General features: G+C 41.3%; 1 protein-coding gene across 1 annotated transcript in view; it reads left to right on the top strand.

Moving 5' to 3' along the window:
• Window positions 1-15,551, top strand: part of ARL3 (ARF like GTPase 3) — a 39,220-nt gene extending 23,669 nt beyond the window's left edge. The window contains exon 6 of the mRNA XM_075841073.1: window positions 13,447-15,551. Within this exon, the coding sequence (XP_075697188.1) occupies window positions 13,447-13,494 (48 nt within the window). The 3' untranslated portion in view covers window positions 13,495-15,551. The remainder of the gene's footprint in view (window positions 1-13,446) is intronic.
• The last annotated feature ends 1,175 nt before the right edge of the window (window positions 15,552-16,726 follow it).

The following is a 16,726-nucleotide window of genomic DNA, read 5'->3' as shown; positions in this document are numbered from 1 at the left end:
AGGTTCGCGGGAGTCCAGAGGCACCAGCGGCTTCAAATACCTGTTTGCTGCTTTGCAATGGCATTTTAGCAGCTGCTCTCCTAATCCTATTAATTTGTCTGGCAGAAACCTTCCTCATTATGCCTTTATCTGAACGAACCCGTCTGTGCTCTGAATCAGCCACAAATCTTTTCACAGTACGATGATCACGCTTAAGTTTTCTTGAAATATCCAATGTTTTCATACCTTGTCCAAGGTACTGCACTATTTCACGCTTTTCGGCAGCAGAGAGATCCTTTTTCTTTCCCATATTGCTTGAAACCTGTGGCCTGCTTAATAATGTGGAACGTCCTTCTTAAGTAGTTTTCCTTTGATTGGGCACACCTGGCAAACTAATTATCACAGGTGTCTGAGATTGATTACAATGATCCAAAGAGCCCTAAGACACAATACAAATACCATCCATGAGTTTAATTGAAAAACTAATAATTAAATGTTTGACACTTAAATCCAATGTGCATAATAATTTGCAACACGGTGTATAAGATACCATAATAACACTAACCTTGTGTGTTCAATAGCACCCACTTTAGGGCCTGCTTCATTCTTGAAGTGCTGATCAGGGTCCAAAAACTATACTGCCTTCTATGGTATTGCGGGGTTCCCTTCCCTCAGCGATTCCGCTCTGAATCCGTATAAAATGGATAAAGGGTTGTCACATGATCTCACTTACTGAGGGATCTCTGAAGGAAAGGGGATGCTTATTTATCATATAGGTCTTGCTTTCTTACAGCCCCATGATCGGCATTATCTTATGGATCCAAGGAAAAAAGTTAGAGGTCCAGCACACGATATGATATGAAAAAATACAAAACTCTTTAGATTAAAAGATACAATCTATCTATCTGTCTCCTGACACTTTTTTTCATATCGTATCGTGTGCTGGACCTCTAACTTTTTTCCTTGGATTTCTACCTACTCCCGACGTAGTTCTCTTGCCCGTGCATCCATCAATTATGGAATATGGCGCCCTTACTTCAAATGAGTGGTAAGCGGACCAATTTTTCTTGTATATTTACTATCTTATGGATGCCATCATTTAACGAGGTCTGTCGTTAGTAGCTGGAAAACCTCTAAATGATAATATAGTAAATATACAAGAAAAATTGGTCCTCTCACCACTCATTTGAAGTATTTAAGCTACTAGTAATGTAATTTAACATAAGCATGTGACATGTATATTATTTTTGTGCAGGTTATCAAATTAAAAAAGAAGTCCTACCTGCCTCACCCATCCACCTCTGCTCCGGCTCTGCTGCTCCCCATTGGTCTCTACTTCCTGCTCTGGTGATGACGTCCTGACACGCTTGTGACTGCTACGGTCAATGATTGGCTGCAGCGGTCACATGTCCGTGTCAAGACATCATCACTGGAGCAGGAAGTAGAGACCAATGTCAAAACCGGAGCAGCGAGGGATTGGTTCGGTGACTATGACTTCTTCTATTGTTTTATAACCTGCTCAACTATTTTCTAAATAATTTTTTTCTGGCTGGGCATCTATTTTTAACATTTATCTTTTCTTATGTCACCAAAACAAAAACGCCATCCATGACTTTGGACCTTCATAATTCACAAATAAACCACCTGAAGACTTTAGTATTAGTCACAGATTTGTCATTTGAAATCTGGCACAAAGCTCTGGCTATAACAGAAGATGCATTACAGGGGTTGAGTCATTGTGAAAATGCAGGCCAGGTCTGCCAGAACAAGAGACTCTCTGCTCTGACAAAGGCCTCCGCCGCATTACATGTTGTAGAGCCAAAACAAGGCAACCATAGAGGTGCATGGGTCCTTTCTAAACCTCTGTGTATCCCATTTTATATGGAGGTTTTTTCTGTCTGATTCTTGAACAATCCGACAGAAAAAAAAGTGGCATGCTTCATTGCATGCTGTATTTTACCCTGTAAGGATTGCTTGTAGGTAAAAGCATCCATTTGCATATTTTTGTTTTTTTTAAATTAAAGTTGGATATCTAAGTTTATTGGTTTTTTTAAGGGCATTAGATGCCCCAAAGTTGAAATTTAGTTTCCTGAATATGGATCCCAGCACCTTGAGCTTGTTTGTAGTTTGTCTGTTCTCATCTGCATTGAAGACTCCGTCGCATATTCTGTCAGATTGTATTTGGGGGGTTTCATCGGGCTCCAGTGGTATCTGTCATACGACTGATCCGATTTTGGTAATACACAGAAACCGCAATGCAGATGAGAACAGAGCCATGCTTACACATAACCATATAGCAACCAATATTACATGTCCGTAAATACACAAGTACCACCCCAACCCCTTTATTTCCTAGTTTAGGATAGTTTTTCTTTTAAATTGTCTCATCAAAAACCCAGCAGCTTCATGTTCTAAATTTTAAAACCTCTATCATCTGAAATTGTATAGGAGATAACGGCATCTGTATTATTATAGACCTGCTGTGTCGTCCTCACCCCTTGGGGTAAAAGCTAAGATGTATACATTTCAGCCCACTCAGGGCACTCTGTTCCTATAGGGAAAGCAGAAGCAACGGGAACCAGAACAGTACTGGGGAAATGTGTGGGAGGTAGTTTACATACACAATGTGCAGGTGTGGTAGAGAATGGGATTTATATCCGCTCCTAAAATGTATTTATTATCGGAAGCGGCCTATTTATTATGTACACAGGATTGACCCTTTTATCACCCAGTCCTCATTGCTTGTATTCGATATTTCGTAGGTATTTAAATGCTGAATACCTGTTTATAGAGTACTTTGTGTGCCAAATATACCACCTACATATAACATTCAAGCCCCAAAAGACTCATGTTATATTGAACCCAGCAAAACGTAAGATTCAATCCGTCTGATATTCCACCGTCAATGAAAAGTGGGTACAAAAAATATTTGAATTCATACAATTATAGTCTTTTCCAAACACACAGAGCCTAAATATTCAGTCCTCTAGTTTTCCCATTATCTTGACTCTGCCTTTCTCCCACGGGTTCCATGACCTGTGTACCACTGTCTGTCTTCACTGCTTCCCATTGTTTTCTGCCACTCTCGCCAACCTCAATGATGCCCGTCTCTGGTTTTATTATATTCTTGCCTTTGTTCAGTCCTGGGCTGCCTCTGAATGTCTATCCTTTAGGTGTGTGTCACCCCATTTAGCTTTTCCTTCTGACCCAGTATATACGGCTCCTTCAAGCTTCCTCGCATCCCACTCTTTTTATTATGTTGATCTCAATCTGACGAACAGCTGGCTGTCTCTTTTGAGCTTGTCGCTGTGACTGCCTTTCTTGCTTTCACTGGCTCCACAGCTGTCTGCGTGTCTCTTTCTATCATGCTCCTTCCCTTTCTCACTCAACCTCTCATCTCCCCCTTCCCTCTTCACACACAGTCTGTCTCTGTGCTCCAAATAGGTTTACCATATTGATAAAGGATTCTAATGAAAAATACATACAGCACGACTGCATTACAGCTCCCTGGCAGTATGCATATTTCATAAGTGTCCTCTGTTTAAAGGAGCGGCTGTATAATAGAAGCTTCAGTGTGCTCGGAATTCCAGCTACGACTACAGGCGTCTTATTGGCCACAATGGACTAAGGGAAGAAACGGCATTACTGATTGTTGCTGAAGTTGGGATTTCTGGGAAACTCATCCTGATCTCCGCAGATCGGTCCATCAATATGTATAGTGTCTTATGTAGGTGGCTTTCTACCAAGAGGGCTAACCGTGCGTAACCCATAAACAAAACAACCAACAGGAACTGAACGTAAAACTTGTGCTGGTAAACGTTTACTGGAAGCTGGAGCTAAGCAGAGGGTTGTTCGGCTCTGTTCACATCTGCGTTGGAGTCCCGTTCTGTCTGAGCTTTCCGTCAGAACGGGACCCTGAACAGACACAAACTGACACCGACGGAAACCAGAGGTTTCTCTTTCCATCACCATTGATTTCAATGGTGACGGAGCCGGTGCCCATGGTTTCCGTTTGTCTCTTTTATGCACCGCACCCGTCGTTTTGCTGGAAGCAATAGCCTAGTCGACTACGGTATTGCTTCCGGCAAAACGACTGGTCTGGTGCACAATGGAAACCACGGTCACCGGCTCCGTCACCATTGAAATCAATGGTGATGGAAACGGAAACCTCTGGTGTCAGTTTGTGTCTGCTCAGGGTCCCGTTCCGACGGAAAGCTCAGACGGAACGGCAGAACGGGACCCCAACGCAGATGTGAACAGAGCCTTAGATTTGTTGTTTTAACTTTATGAAGTTGTCGTCCAGAATGACAACCTTTACAGACCAACCATGAACAACAATTTATTCAGAAATCCGCCATCTGAAATTCCTAATGTTGTATTTCTATCTCTACGCATAGTAACTTCCAAAAACCCTATCATCACTACTGCTGGCGTGTAAGTCGATATTAAAGAAGTTATTTTCTGGTACTTTTTTAATGGCAATGTATATTGTCACATATTTAAAAAATGTACAAAAAAAAAAAAACACATTGCTGACGGCCCCTTTGCTCTTCCTTCCTGCAGCAAACAAGGTCTTTTTTTTTTTAAATATGTTTCAGCCAAATAAAAGGTTTTCCTTTAAGAACCTGGCTTCCATGACCTCTTGGGAGGAGCTGCATGGAGCGTGTGTCAAGGAAAATGCATTGCAGGCCCTTACTAGGTAACTGCTGAGAGCGGGCTTTGTATACGCCTTGCATCTTATTTCAGCTCCATTGCTGTAGCGATGGGTTTCTTGCATTAATATCTACTTGCTCAGAATGCTGCTGACTCTCTCCCTGGCTGCTTTCCACAGTTTCCCAGCTGCCTCTTCCACCCGTTCTCTCCAAATCTATCCTTCCTTCATTGCCAGTGGGGCTGCCTCCCCCCTTATCCTGCTCTAGGCTTCCTATCAGGTTATCTAAGGAAAGCCTGCCTTTGCCAGTCTTCAGATTTCTCCCTATCGTACCCGAATATTAGGAGACAGCCGCAGAAAATTAACACCATCAATTCCAGTTCCTCCCACAACTCTTGCTTTTCTCTCCCATATTGGTTTCTATGGCTTGCTGTTGAAGCATAGGCTTATAGACTACGATGACCACTAGGTGGCAGTGGAGTGACCTTTCGATGGCGACCTTTTCGTTCACTTCCAGCCTGCAGGTTTCATCGTAGTCTCTGTTACTTGAAGTCTGAACAGCAAGTTAAAGGGAATGTGTTGCCAGCAAAACATGTTTTTTTTTTTTTTTAGTTAAACAATTAGTGTGTAGGTGATTAAACATTGTTCTAATTTTTTTCATTTTTTTCACGAGTCAGGAAATATTATAAATTGGATTCAATTTATAATATTTCCCAGCACTGGTCACTAGATGGAGCAATTCCCAAAATTGCAGCATTGCATGTGGTAAAGCAACGACATTGCTTTATGCTGCAAAATTGGGAAAAAATCCCTCGCTCTAGTGAGCTCTCAGAATCCCCCCCCCTCCTTTATCCTGGCTAGTGCCGGGAGAAACGAGGGGTTTGAACGGTCTAACCTCCTACACTGTGTGTCGCCATTTTTTGAGCTAACACACAGTGTAGAAGGTTTACATACACTAGTAAAACACACTGAAACACAAACATATATAGAAATCACTTACCTGCTCCAGTCGCCGCTGGTCCGTCCACTCCGTCTGCTTCCGCTGCTCCATGTGCACAAGTCCGGAAGCCGCGACCGGAAGTAGTAATCTTACTGCCCGGCCGCGACTTCTGGTCCACAGGAAAATGGCGCCGGACGGCGCGCATTTCAAATCGGACTGTGTGGGAGCGGCGCATGCGCCGTTCCCACACACACGGCGTACACCATAGTGGATGGAACGGGCCCCGTTCGCAGTCCCTATGGGACTGGAGCTGCCGTATTCCATGTCTGTATGTGTCGTTAATCGACACATACAGAAATGGAAAAAAAAATGGCAGCCCCCATAGGGAAGAAAAAGTGTAAAAATAGAAAAAAGTAACACACAAACACACAAATAAATATAAACGTTTTTAATAAAACCCTAACATAAAACTGATATAAAAAAAAAAATGTTGGTGACACTGTTCCTTTAAAGCTTTGCTAAGCTAGCGGAGTGTTAGCTGCTTCGCTTAACTCATTATTAAAGTGCTTAAATAGAAGTCCGGTCTTATAAAGTTATTTATAGCATTTTATTGCACTCTAACCTAGGGGAGCATAAGGGTCCTTTTAGACCAGCCGTAAAATTGTCGCAATCGAACGGGTTGCACGAGCTGTGTTTTATTGTGTATATTAACGTTTAAATATTTGTAATTGCGATTAGTGGGACGTTCACAAATTCTTGGACACACCTCCTCTGAAGAATAACACGCCTACTAGTTTGTCGTGGAAAAAAAAAAGCAGTTCCTTTTTACACTTGCATATTTATTGCAGATGAACAATATAATTTTGTCAGCAAAAAATACGTGATCACCGATACATGAACGAAAGATCGATGATCGTTCGATCGCTGCGTGTTTACACCTGTCTCTTTTGCTCCATCAAGGATTTTTCGGATGAGAATCTTCTCATCAAAAAGGGTCTTTACCCTTTTGTTAATTAGAGGGCCACTTGGGCAGATTGTACAATTGAAAGGGGCTACAATAACATTTAGGCATTGCGTAAACACATTTAGTGCTCACTTAAAAATTTCCTTCATTTCTATAGACACAACTCCTGTTGATAATCTACAGACCATAGGATAGGGAGGCAGAGGGAGTATAGTAACACGTGACTGCAGGATCAAACTACACAGAAGGTTTATTTGTAATCTGTAACCATGGAGACACATAAGTGCATAGGAGCTGTAAACTCAAAACCGTAGTATATTTTTAATCACAACTATTTGCAGTTTTTGTATTTTTTATTTAGGGTGCATTGGAGCAAAAATAATAATCTGCAAAATTACCGTTGGCCTTTAATACAGCAAAAGGAATACATCCACAACATCTGTTTTGTGTAGTTCAAGTCAATATTTCTGTCCTTGTTTGAAAGAGGTCCTGTCCGCTCTCCTCTGTTAGTAAATACTTGTATTATCCATGAAATAGCAATGCTGGTTCACATTTCCTTAGAACTCTGCATTGTTCCGCTCCTTTTACTCCTGGAAATGTATGAATAAATTAAAGCGTACCTAACTTTTCAGGTGACTTTTTTCAAAATAAGCTGTCATGTGTGTGCATGAGGAACAACACTATTTCTGGCCATTATATGACTTGTATCCTGCAGTTTTCCCCTCTACAGGCTCGATCTCTAATTATCAGTTGTCTCTGAGCTAGTGGGTGGAGCCTAGCTGCTATCATGTCTTCTATACACTGCACACACAGGAGAGGAGAATCCTGCACTCATATCTCTATCATATATATATATTAGCTGCAGCAGCATGGAGGAGATTCTGTAGCGGTAACGAGCAGTTTAGCTTAGAATCTGGGGTGTGATCTAACACTTACCAGAAAGCTACTGCATGTCCGTGTGTGTATATATCTTTCTCCCCTCTCCATAAACTTCTATGGGCAGCGTGTCTATGTCTTTCTGCCCCTCCCTCCTCCTGTTCCCCCTACCGTCTTTATAGACTTTTATGGGCAGTCTGTGTAAAAACACACCCCCACTTCCTGCAGTTTGTCTCCTGTGCTCTGAAACTAGGGATGGATTTTGCTTGACAAAGGGGGGTCGACAGAAGATTACAGGAAGGGAGACACCTAGTGGCAGTAACTTCACAGAGAATTTGCATGAATAAAAAACTAAATTTTAACAGTAAGTAAATTACAAAATTAATCTAGATCGGGTATACTAGATTAGCATAAATTGTTTGAAAAGTTAGGGTCCATTTAAAAACGAATTGTTTCTATTGTAGGGACACCCAACTGTTTGGACAGTGTGAGACTGTGTAGGGACACACCTTCTTGACAAAAGCAATGGTATCACAGAGCTATCTTGTAATTCGAACATTTCCAGGAGGAATAACAGAGAAATGGTACAATGCAAAGTTCCATGAAAATAGGTTTCAGATTTGTTACCTTATGGGGAATTTAATATTTACTAAAACAGACATGTCAGGAGAGCTGGCAGGCGCTCTTTACTTGAACACTTTCTTTAAAAATAAAAATGTAAAAAATCCTATTGAATAAATCTTATATGGCTGTGTCCCTGATCCTGCATTTTATGCTGTGGTTATTTTTGCTTTGGCCTGGCAGGGCGTTGCACTGATGTCGCAGTGAACTCTGATCGTATCACTGGGTGAGATATCATTAAGGCTGACAGATATCGAGTGCTGGAGCCTTCACGCTTTTGAGGCCTGCTTGTTATTCGAGGAGCTTATTGCAACTGTCCTCCATGATTTGTCATGCTCCAGTCTGCACGGTGTCATACGTTGCTTCTTGATGTTGTGTGTTTTGGTTGCAGTCATAGCATTTCAATCATCTGACTCAGGAAATGATTAACCATTAAAAATGCAGCTTCACGGGTGTGATTATCCTGAGCAGTTTAGCAGATCTCCTTCTCATCTGGCCGTGTTCTTGGTTATCATATCCTGAGCTATATTTTTTGTGAAAGCTTTGTTAAAATGCTGACGTGCCTACCTAATTTCTGCACCGTGCCCTTGCCACGCACCATGCCCCTTTTATATGTGCTGGGTTTTCAAATGACTGCAGATTACGCCCTCCTTTTTTTTTTTCACACTAATGTGCAGCACTCCATAGATTTCACGGTATTTGAGCAGACTGCATTGTTTAATAGATGTATATGATGGATAGATAGGTAGACGAGCCGACAATGCTGGTTTATTGCGTTGCGGACCTATTGTTGTGTATGGAGTAAGTGCTTTGGGTAGGAGAAGGTCTCCGCTGATCTTTATTGTTTTTAAGCTGCCTCAGCTGTTCTGGTGCAGCCAATAAACCTACATTGAAAATTAATGAAGGGCCATGTCTCATGTTTGGCATGATGGCTCCTGATACGGGCAGATAGATATCGGGCTACAGAAGCATGGGATGACTTCATTCCAGAGACGCATCTGATACTTTAGCAGATTTTACTCCACACACGTTATTCACCGCAGTGAGGCGATAGAGGAGATGATGCATGTAAGATAGATATTTTATTGATTATAATGCCGGCTCATGGTGAATGCAGATAATGTGATGTCACAGTTTAACCGCTTCTGAGGAATCCAATTTCACATTGTGGGTCTCATGGCAAACAACTGGCCTGCTTGACGTTTCGAAATAGAATATTTATTATGAAAAAAAAAAATATTAAATTGAGTTCTGAGATTGTTTCATTAGCTTAACGTGGTTTAGCGTTTCATCTAGAACTCATTCACACGTCCGTTATTTTCTTCATTGTGCTATCCACATTTCTTAACCGATAGCACACTGACCCATTCATTTCTATGGGGCCATGCACACGTCTTTTTTCGGATCAGTGTGCCCGATCTGCAGGACTCAAAGCAGGTCCTGAATGCAGAAGCCACCCGTGTGCGATCTGTGTTTTGCGGATCCATTTTTTGCAGCCGTATATAAAAGGACAAGGATGTGTGCATGAGGCCTTAGAATTGCGCTTGATTTTTAGTGTGTGTTTGGCTGGGTTGGAGCACGGTTTTATTTGATTACGTGACCATGTGTTGCCATGGGGGCACATAGTTTGCATGTTCTTCCCAGGGGGCAGCTATGTGGGGCATTATACTGTGTGGAGGGCAGTTATAGGAGCATTATACTATGTGGGGGCAGCTATGGGGGCATTATACTGTGTGGAGAGCAATGTACTGTGTGGCGGCAACGGGTATATTATAGACCGTGGTATACAGCAGGGGCAATATACTGTGTGGCGGCAACGGGTATATTATACACAGTGGTATACTGCAGGCTTGGAATAAAAATTCAATGGCATAGCATGCAAATAAGGGGCGTGGTATCCAGATGTGGGTGTGGCCTAAATCAATCATTGATTTTGATTTAGCCCATAATTGCCCAGCCCTACTTACATAGAAATTGGACTGTGAGCCCTATCATGGACAGGGGCTGATGTGAGTAATAGAAACAGCATGTCACGTTTGGTTTGTGGACCCACTGGGCCGTACTGCCTTGACGGTATGGCAGCTGGCCAACAGGGCGCAGGTAACAGTCTATAGTTCGTATAGGGTACCTGTGGCAGCTCGGACAGTAACAAGGCAGGCTCGGCTGGGACTAGGCAACAGGCAGACGTCAGGCGTGATGTAGCAAGACAGGAGTGGTATGCAGCACAGCATGACTACAGCTCAGCGCGGCACTTGACCAGGATAGCATAGGATACAGGTACGGGAAACACTGGGAACTGGAAAACACTAGGAGACCATTTGCATAGATAAACTTTGGGTATGACAACAACGCTCAGGCATGTGAGGAAGGGGCTGGGCCCTTCTTATAGTCCAGGGTACTCATGGGCTAATTTTACATTAAAGTGTGGTGTGCGCGCTGCCCTTTTAAGAGCGGGCACGAGCGCGCACACTACGGAACCCGGCTGAGGTGAGCAGAAGTGAGCGCTGGTGTCTCCTGAGGAGGAGACTGGGGCCAGCGCTCGCAGACCCATGGCTGCGGCCGTCAGGAGGTGAGTGAGGCTGACGGCCCGCGGCCATGGACATGACACCGCATACAGTCCAGATCACCTTAATGCCCTACTGTTTCCCCTATATATTAGAGCACCGCATCCAGTTTTGAAGTGCAGGGATATGCTCGCTGCTCCTCAAGGCAGACATATTCGATGAAAGAAATAGAAGATTTAGAACTCCATTTCGATTTAAAAGTTTTCATTTATTTTCAACCCATAAAACATGCTGCATATTTACAAAAACAGGGTCAAGTACACTTACGCGCTTCGAAGACAAGGCTCTTAATCATCCTACCTTGTGTTCGAAACAATAAACGTACTTGACCCTGTTTTTATGGATATGTTTTATGGATTGAAAATAAAGGAAATGGTATCTCATTCCCTTTATATAAAAGCCTTTAAAGAGGACCTGTCACTAGGTCATATAAGTTGAACTGGTTAACTGACCTGTTTTTTGTTGGGGTTTTTCCTGGATCCCTTGTTCCAGACATATGAGCCAGTGGCTAACGACAGAAAATTAGCAGAGAGGTAGCCAACAGGGTGGAGCTATCTTCCCTGCCTCTGATGCTGACCAATCGGTGTGAGGCAGCATGAGGGTAGTTCATGCCCTGTTGGCTAACTACAGCAAATTAGCATATAGAGAGCCAACACAGTGGGCCATATCTCTGGAACGAGGGGAGGGGGGGGGGGTGGTCAGAAAAAATAAAAAAAAGAAACTGCGCTGAAATCAGAGAGAGAGCACTATTCAGCTCTGTAAACCAGTTTAACTTCTACGACCTAGTGACAGGTCCTACTTTAATTTACAATAATTATGATTGTAAGACTCTAATAGAGGAATTGTCCATAAAGAAGTGGGAGTGAAGTGTATCGGTCACCAATTTTGGGGATTTAATCAATATTGATTTGATATATTGCCTTGCGGACATGCAGGTAAATGATCTGTTACATTTATAGCATCTATTTGTGGCCTTTTTAGTAACTTTTACTTGGAAGTAAATAAGTCTATAGGGGTCGGCTTGTGTATTCCTTGTTGTAACACCTGCCAATTCGCAGAACTCAACCCTCAGAAAAAAATATAAATTTTTTGACTAACATTTTGGATATCTACTTTTCCGATGGACCCATGATTGACTGATCCTCACCTGTATCTCTTACTTTATTACGGAATTAGTTCTATTCAAACATTATCATCTACTCTATTATTTTAAGAACTCCTCATAAGAACTTGATGAAGAACATTAAAACTATTAATACTGTCATATTGAAAGTGCAGTGATTTAATGGCGATCCATAGGTGTATTGGTCTGTATGTATAATATCTACTTCCACGATTCTTTCCCTGCAGATCTTACTCTGTATAATAATATCATGTCACTTCTCCTTTAAGACCATTACCTGTTCCAACCTATAAATCCACTTTATGGGACAAGCAAGCAGCATTAACATTAACACAGCAACATCTTCACTGAAGCACCATCTGTCACCTCCTACATCTATCCGCCTCCATAGTGGCTGAGCTAGTATTGTTCAGTATAGATTTACGTTTAAAAACTCAGTACATTAGATTTAAAGTAATATTTGCCAAGTGATAAAGGGTAAGTTTTATCCTATGTGACCGCGGCCATCACCTGGTAATGTAATGCACCCAGCTTTGTTGTTATGCCTTATAAACCCTGTGTAATATTCCAAAGGTTTTATGTGAAGCCGTAGACTTTGGTGTTCCCCGGACTGTAGTGACTGCACTTACTATGCTTCAACCGTTTTTATTTCCTACATGTCGCATATGTTTTATGGGCTTTATGGTATCTGTGGAAATAAGCAAAATTATTATTTTAAATTTTTTTTTCCCCATCGTATTCCTATACTGTATTGTAATGGACATTGATACATTTTTCAATATTTCATTTTCTCATAACCTCATTTATGGATAGTTTTTGGTTGTTAAAGAGGTTTTCCAGGACTAAATTATTAATGGCCTATACTTCGTATAGACCATCAATATTTAATTGGTGGGGGTCTGACTCCTGGGCCCCCCACCGATCAACAGAATGAAGGAGATGCAGCGCTCCAGCAAGCACCATTTCCCCTTCCTTGTTTACACAACCACAGCACTGTACATACAGTTGTGGCTATTCCTGGTACTGCGGCTGAGTCTCCTCCATAAGGTCCCTAATTTGGCATATGGACAGGGTTTGTCTCAATAGGACAACCCATTTAAGTCAGGAACACCTATAATCGCTCCACGTCCTATTATCCAAGGTTGTTTCAGAGTGATCGTAGTGATAATTAGCCGGTGTAAATAAAGAAAAATATCCGTGATAAAACAATTATTTATAATTGATCTTGATCATAAATTGTCATTATTGATGGCAAGATTTGGTAAATGCTCAAAGCAACACTTAGAGATGGCCTTGCTGCATAACCCACGGAGCCTTCACCAGGCATCAATGACAATCCTTGTGGGGGGGGGGTCTCGTCCTGATGAAAATGTCAGATTCTCAGGAACCACTTTTTAAACTATTGATTATTTGTAGGTGGTTTAAAACGTCATTCCATGTAAAGGAACTTTCAGTATGGTTTTAGGAGGTGGAATGTCAACTATCCCAGGCAAAGACTAAACATTCAGTTTAATCATTTCATCATGCAGCATATCTACACTTCTCTGTAGCGGCAAAAGGATGTATCAAGGATTACATAAAGTCCTTTCACTACATTTTCAAAGTAGTCTTGAATAAAGCTCTACACAGTTGTGAGAGCAAAGTTGTCAAGTCCTACAGTAATCTGGCCGACGTTCTGGGAGGTCATGTGCCCATATAACATTTCAAAAATGTGCTTTTCTTTTGTAGGATGGAATGAACTGGGTTTGCAAAAATGTTAATGCAAAGAAGAAGTAATACACTGAAAACAGTAATGGATCCACCCAAGACTTCTACACCAGCTTTCTACTCACCTGCAAAGGACTAAGAGGTCACAGCTAACTTGTCTTTTTGCACCAATTCCCGATGAAACACAAATAAACACTATTTGCCGGCCAAGAGTAGCTCATTCCAAACCAAGCATGTCTACACTGTTTTAGCCTACTTGCCATGTATTTAATCTTTTCAATGAAAGTCGTGTATATTTAGACGCCAGTGTAAGTGAAGACCTATTGTAGGTAAGGTCTTTGTTAAATGCCTTTTGTACCATTCATTGGTATCAGTGGGTGACGTAGGCATGCTGTTTAATAGTAGCTGCTCTGTATTAATGCCCGAGTGACCTATATTCACTATACGCCATTAGAGGAGTGCAGGGGACTGAATGGAAATGGAAGTTCTTGTTATTAAATCTGCCACAAATGCCATTCAAATTATGTTTCCCATAAGAGAGTTTCAGTAACTTTTGTGGTCACGTCTGTCTGTAATCCCAAGGAACATTTCTGGACGGTCAGTAGTTTTCTTCTCACTCCGTCATCTTCTTGGAGTAGACTTGGTGTAACTCATATCAACCACATCTGCTCCGTTTCTACACACCGTATCTTTATAATAATGTCAATCAGATTTGCTGATAAATTTGATATGGGTTTATAAAGGTTTTCATTCTCTGAAGTTGGAAGCTGCCAATAAAAAGGGAGATGAAGCTCTACGGAAATAATATGACAAATCCAAAACCCAAAAAAAAACAAAAACACTAAAGGCCTTTGGTTAATAAAGTGGTGTAATGTGTTATGGGTCATCTAAACCAATTGGACTATGGTAGCCATTTATATAGTGCTACGGCAAGCAGTTTTTCAACATTTATCTTGATTTGTGGCAGTTATTTTTGTGTTTGATACCTTTTTATTGGGTGAATATAAAATCTGGTTAAATTACAATTTACATTGGACACAAGGAACTTACCCAAAATCTACAATTAAAAGTTAAACTACTCTTTTTGTGTGTACCATTTTAGATTATTTCGTTTTTACAGTAGGTATACAAAACCTAAAAATGACTAGATTTGACCGCTATCCACCTAGTCCTATATTCCCACATAAACAACACTTTCCAGGGTCCTGGAGGCATCGAACCTTTGGTGCAGTTTGACTTGGTCCTCAACTGACATGGAAGGTTGATTATTGGTGAAATTCTTTCCCTAACAAAATAATGGACTTTTAGCGTTTGGGAAATAAACTCACCGGTGACCTCCTTGTTCTTTTGCATGTCAGTGGTCTGTGTACAAGGACACTTAAAGCAGCTTTCTGATAAGAGGACCCTACAGAAAGCCAGCCCTGATCTCCTGGAGCCCTTGAGTATGACTGGGAGAAACGGGAGGTTGAGTTTAACTCCAATCAAACCTTGAATTTTAGGTCTTGGGTTGTTAAGCTTTAGGGGCATTCCTTGAAAAGTGGAACATTTTCTATAACACATGACCAAAGTTTTTCAGGTACTAGATGTTGAGAAGTTGAATAATGTAAGATGATGATAATGGAGGACCAGAATTGTGTATTAGAAAGGATGTCGAACGTTCTTATAAACACAGGGTAAAAGATGAGTGCTCATGGATCTTAACTGACGGTACCAATTCCAGGAGCTGTTCAAATTTAATTAGTATTTCTGGTTTTGAATAATTTGGCCATCGTACCCTTGGAAATGTAAGACATTTTTACCAGCTCTTGGGTTTGTAATAGATTTACATAAACCCTCTCACTAGTACACGTTCTCTCTTCTGCACATTTCGCTGCCCCACTTCTTCATACTCGGTCGGTACACTGCAATGTTGCACACGTTCTGATTGCTGTTTTTTAGAGTATTCTATATAATAATCACAATAAAAGTTGGATCTGTCTAGTAGGAATCAATTTACATATTTATTATGTGTTTCTTTTGTGTGCTGAGAAAAGGACCGTTTTTATTGAAATCCAGTCAATTCCAAAATGCACGTTTTGTGTTTGTTATCAATTACATGGATTAAAGCTTAAATATTTCCAATATAATTCAGCATGGTGTTGCCATTATTTGTTCATATATTTAACAGTGCCCTAAAAAGTGGATTGACTGCACTAGTGTTCCATATCCTGCAACCCTGTGTTGCACCAAATAGCATGTTTTTGCTGCGCATAAAGGTTTTAGTGTGAAGCATTGATTAAAGAAAACCTATATGTGCAGTTGCGGATTTCCAGCGTTTTTTTTTACTGCGTTTCTGCTGTACAAAACTCAACTTGCATGCGTATTTTTGTGCGGAATTTATGCTCCCCATTCAAGGGACAAAACGCAGCACGTCTGTACAGAATACGCAGCATTAATTGACATGCTGTGAAATTGAAAGTGGAACCGCAGAGCACTTTCCGCACAACTTTTCTGCGTGTTTTTTCCGCAGTGTGTGGCTGAGATTTGCTAAATCTCATTCACTTTGGTGTTACTGTAAATGCGGAATTTTCACACAAATTGGAATAAAATGCACCTAATTTATTAAGGGGCACACGCCTCTTAATTAGATGCTTCTCTGGCAGTCCGTGCGCTCGTAAGGGAAATCTTCACTAAGCTCTACCCACATTTTGGTAAACTGGTGCGTAAATGCTGCAAAAGTAGTCCTTCCTTTTTGGAACTTTTTGTGGCACTTGAACCTTTTCCGCTTTAGAAAACTGTCGTAGAACGATTAATAACCCCCCCCCCCCCCTCGAGTACAGCATAGCCGCAGCAGTGAAACTTTATTAAACCAACTTCAGAACAGACATCTTAGGGTAAGTTCACACATAGTGTAAAAACTGCGGATTTCCTGCAACGGGTTTCGTTGTGCAAAATCCTCAGCATAATACAGTAGCAGCAGTGAGGATGAGGATTGAACAAATCTTATCCACACGCTGCGTAAATGCTAAGCGTAAAAATCGCTAAGAAATTGACCTGTGGTGTGTTTTGTTTTTTTTAAATCTGCAGCATGTCAATTGTATTTATGTAATCGCTGCTTATTTGTTGCCGGTTTTCCCTATTGAATCCAATGAGGAGGTAAAACCCTCAACAAATAGCAGATGTTGCAGGGTTTTTTTTCGGCGGAAAAGCAGCAATTCTGCTGCAAAAAAAACGGAACTCGGGAAAAAATAAAATCTTATACTTACCCAGAATTCTGTTTCTTCGTCCGGGCCGGCCAGCCTATCACAGGCTACAGCGGTCA

This window comes from Rhinoderma darwinii, chromosome 11 (genome assembly GCF_050947455.1).
Source record: "Rhinoderma darwinii isolate aRhiDar2 chromosome 11, aRhiDar2.hap1, whole genome shotgun sequence".
Lineage (NCBI taxonomy): Eukaryota > Metazoa > Chordata > Amphibia > Anura > Rhinodermatidae > Rhinoderma > Rhinoderma darwinii.
Note: the sequence above shows the minus strand (reverse complement) of the source record. Positions and strands in the feature narration are given on the sequence as shown.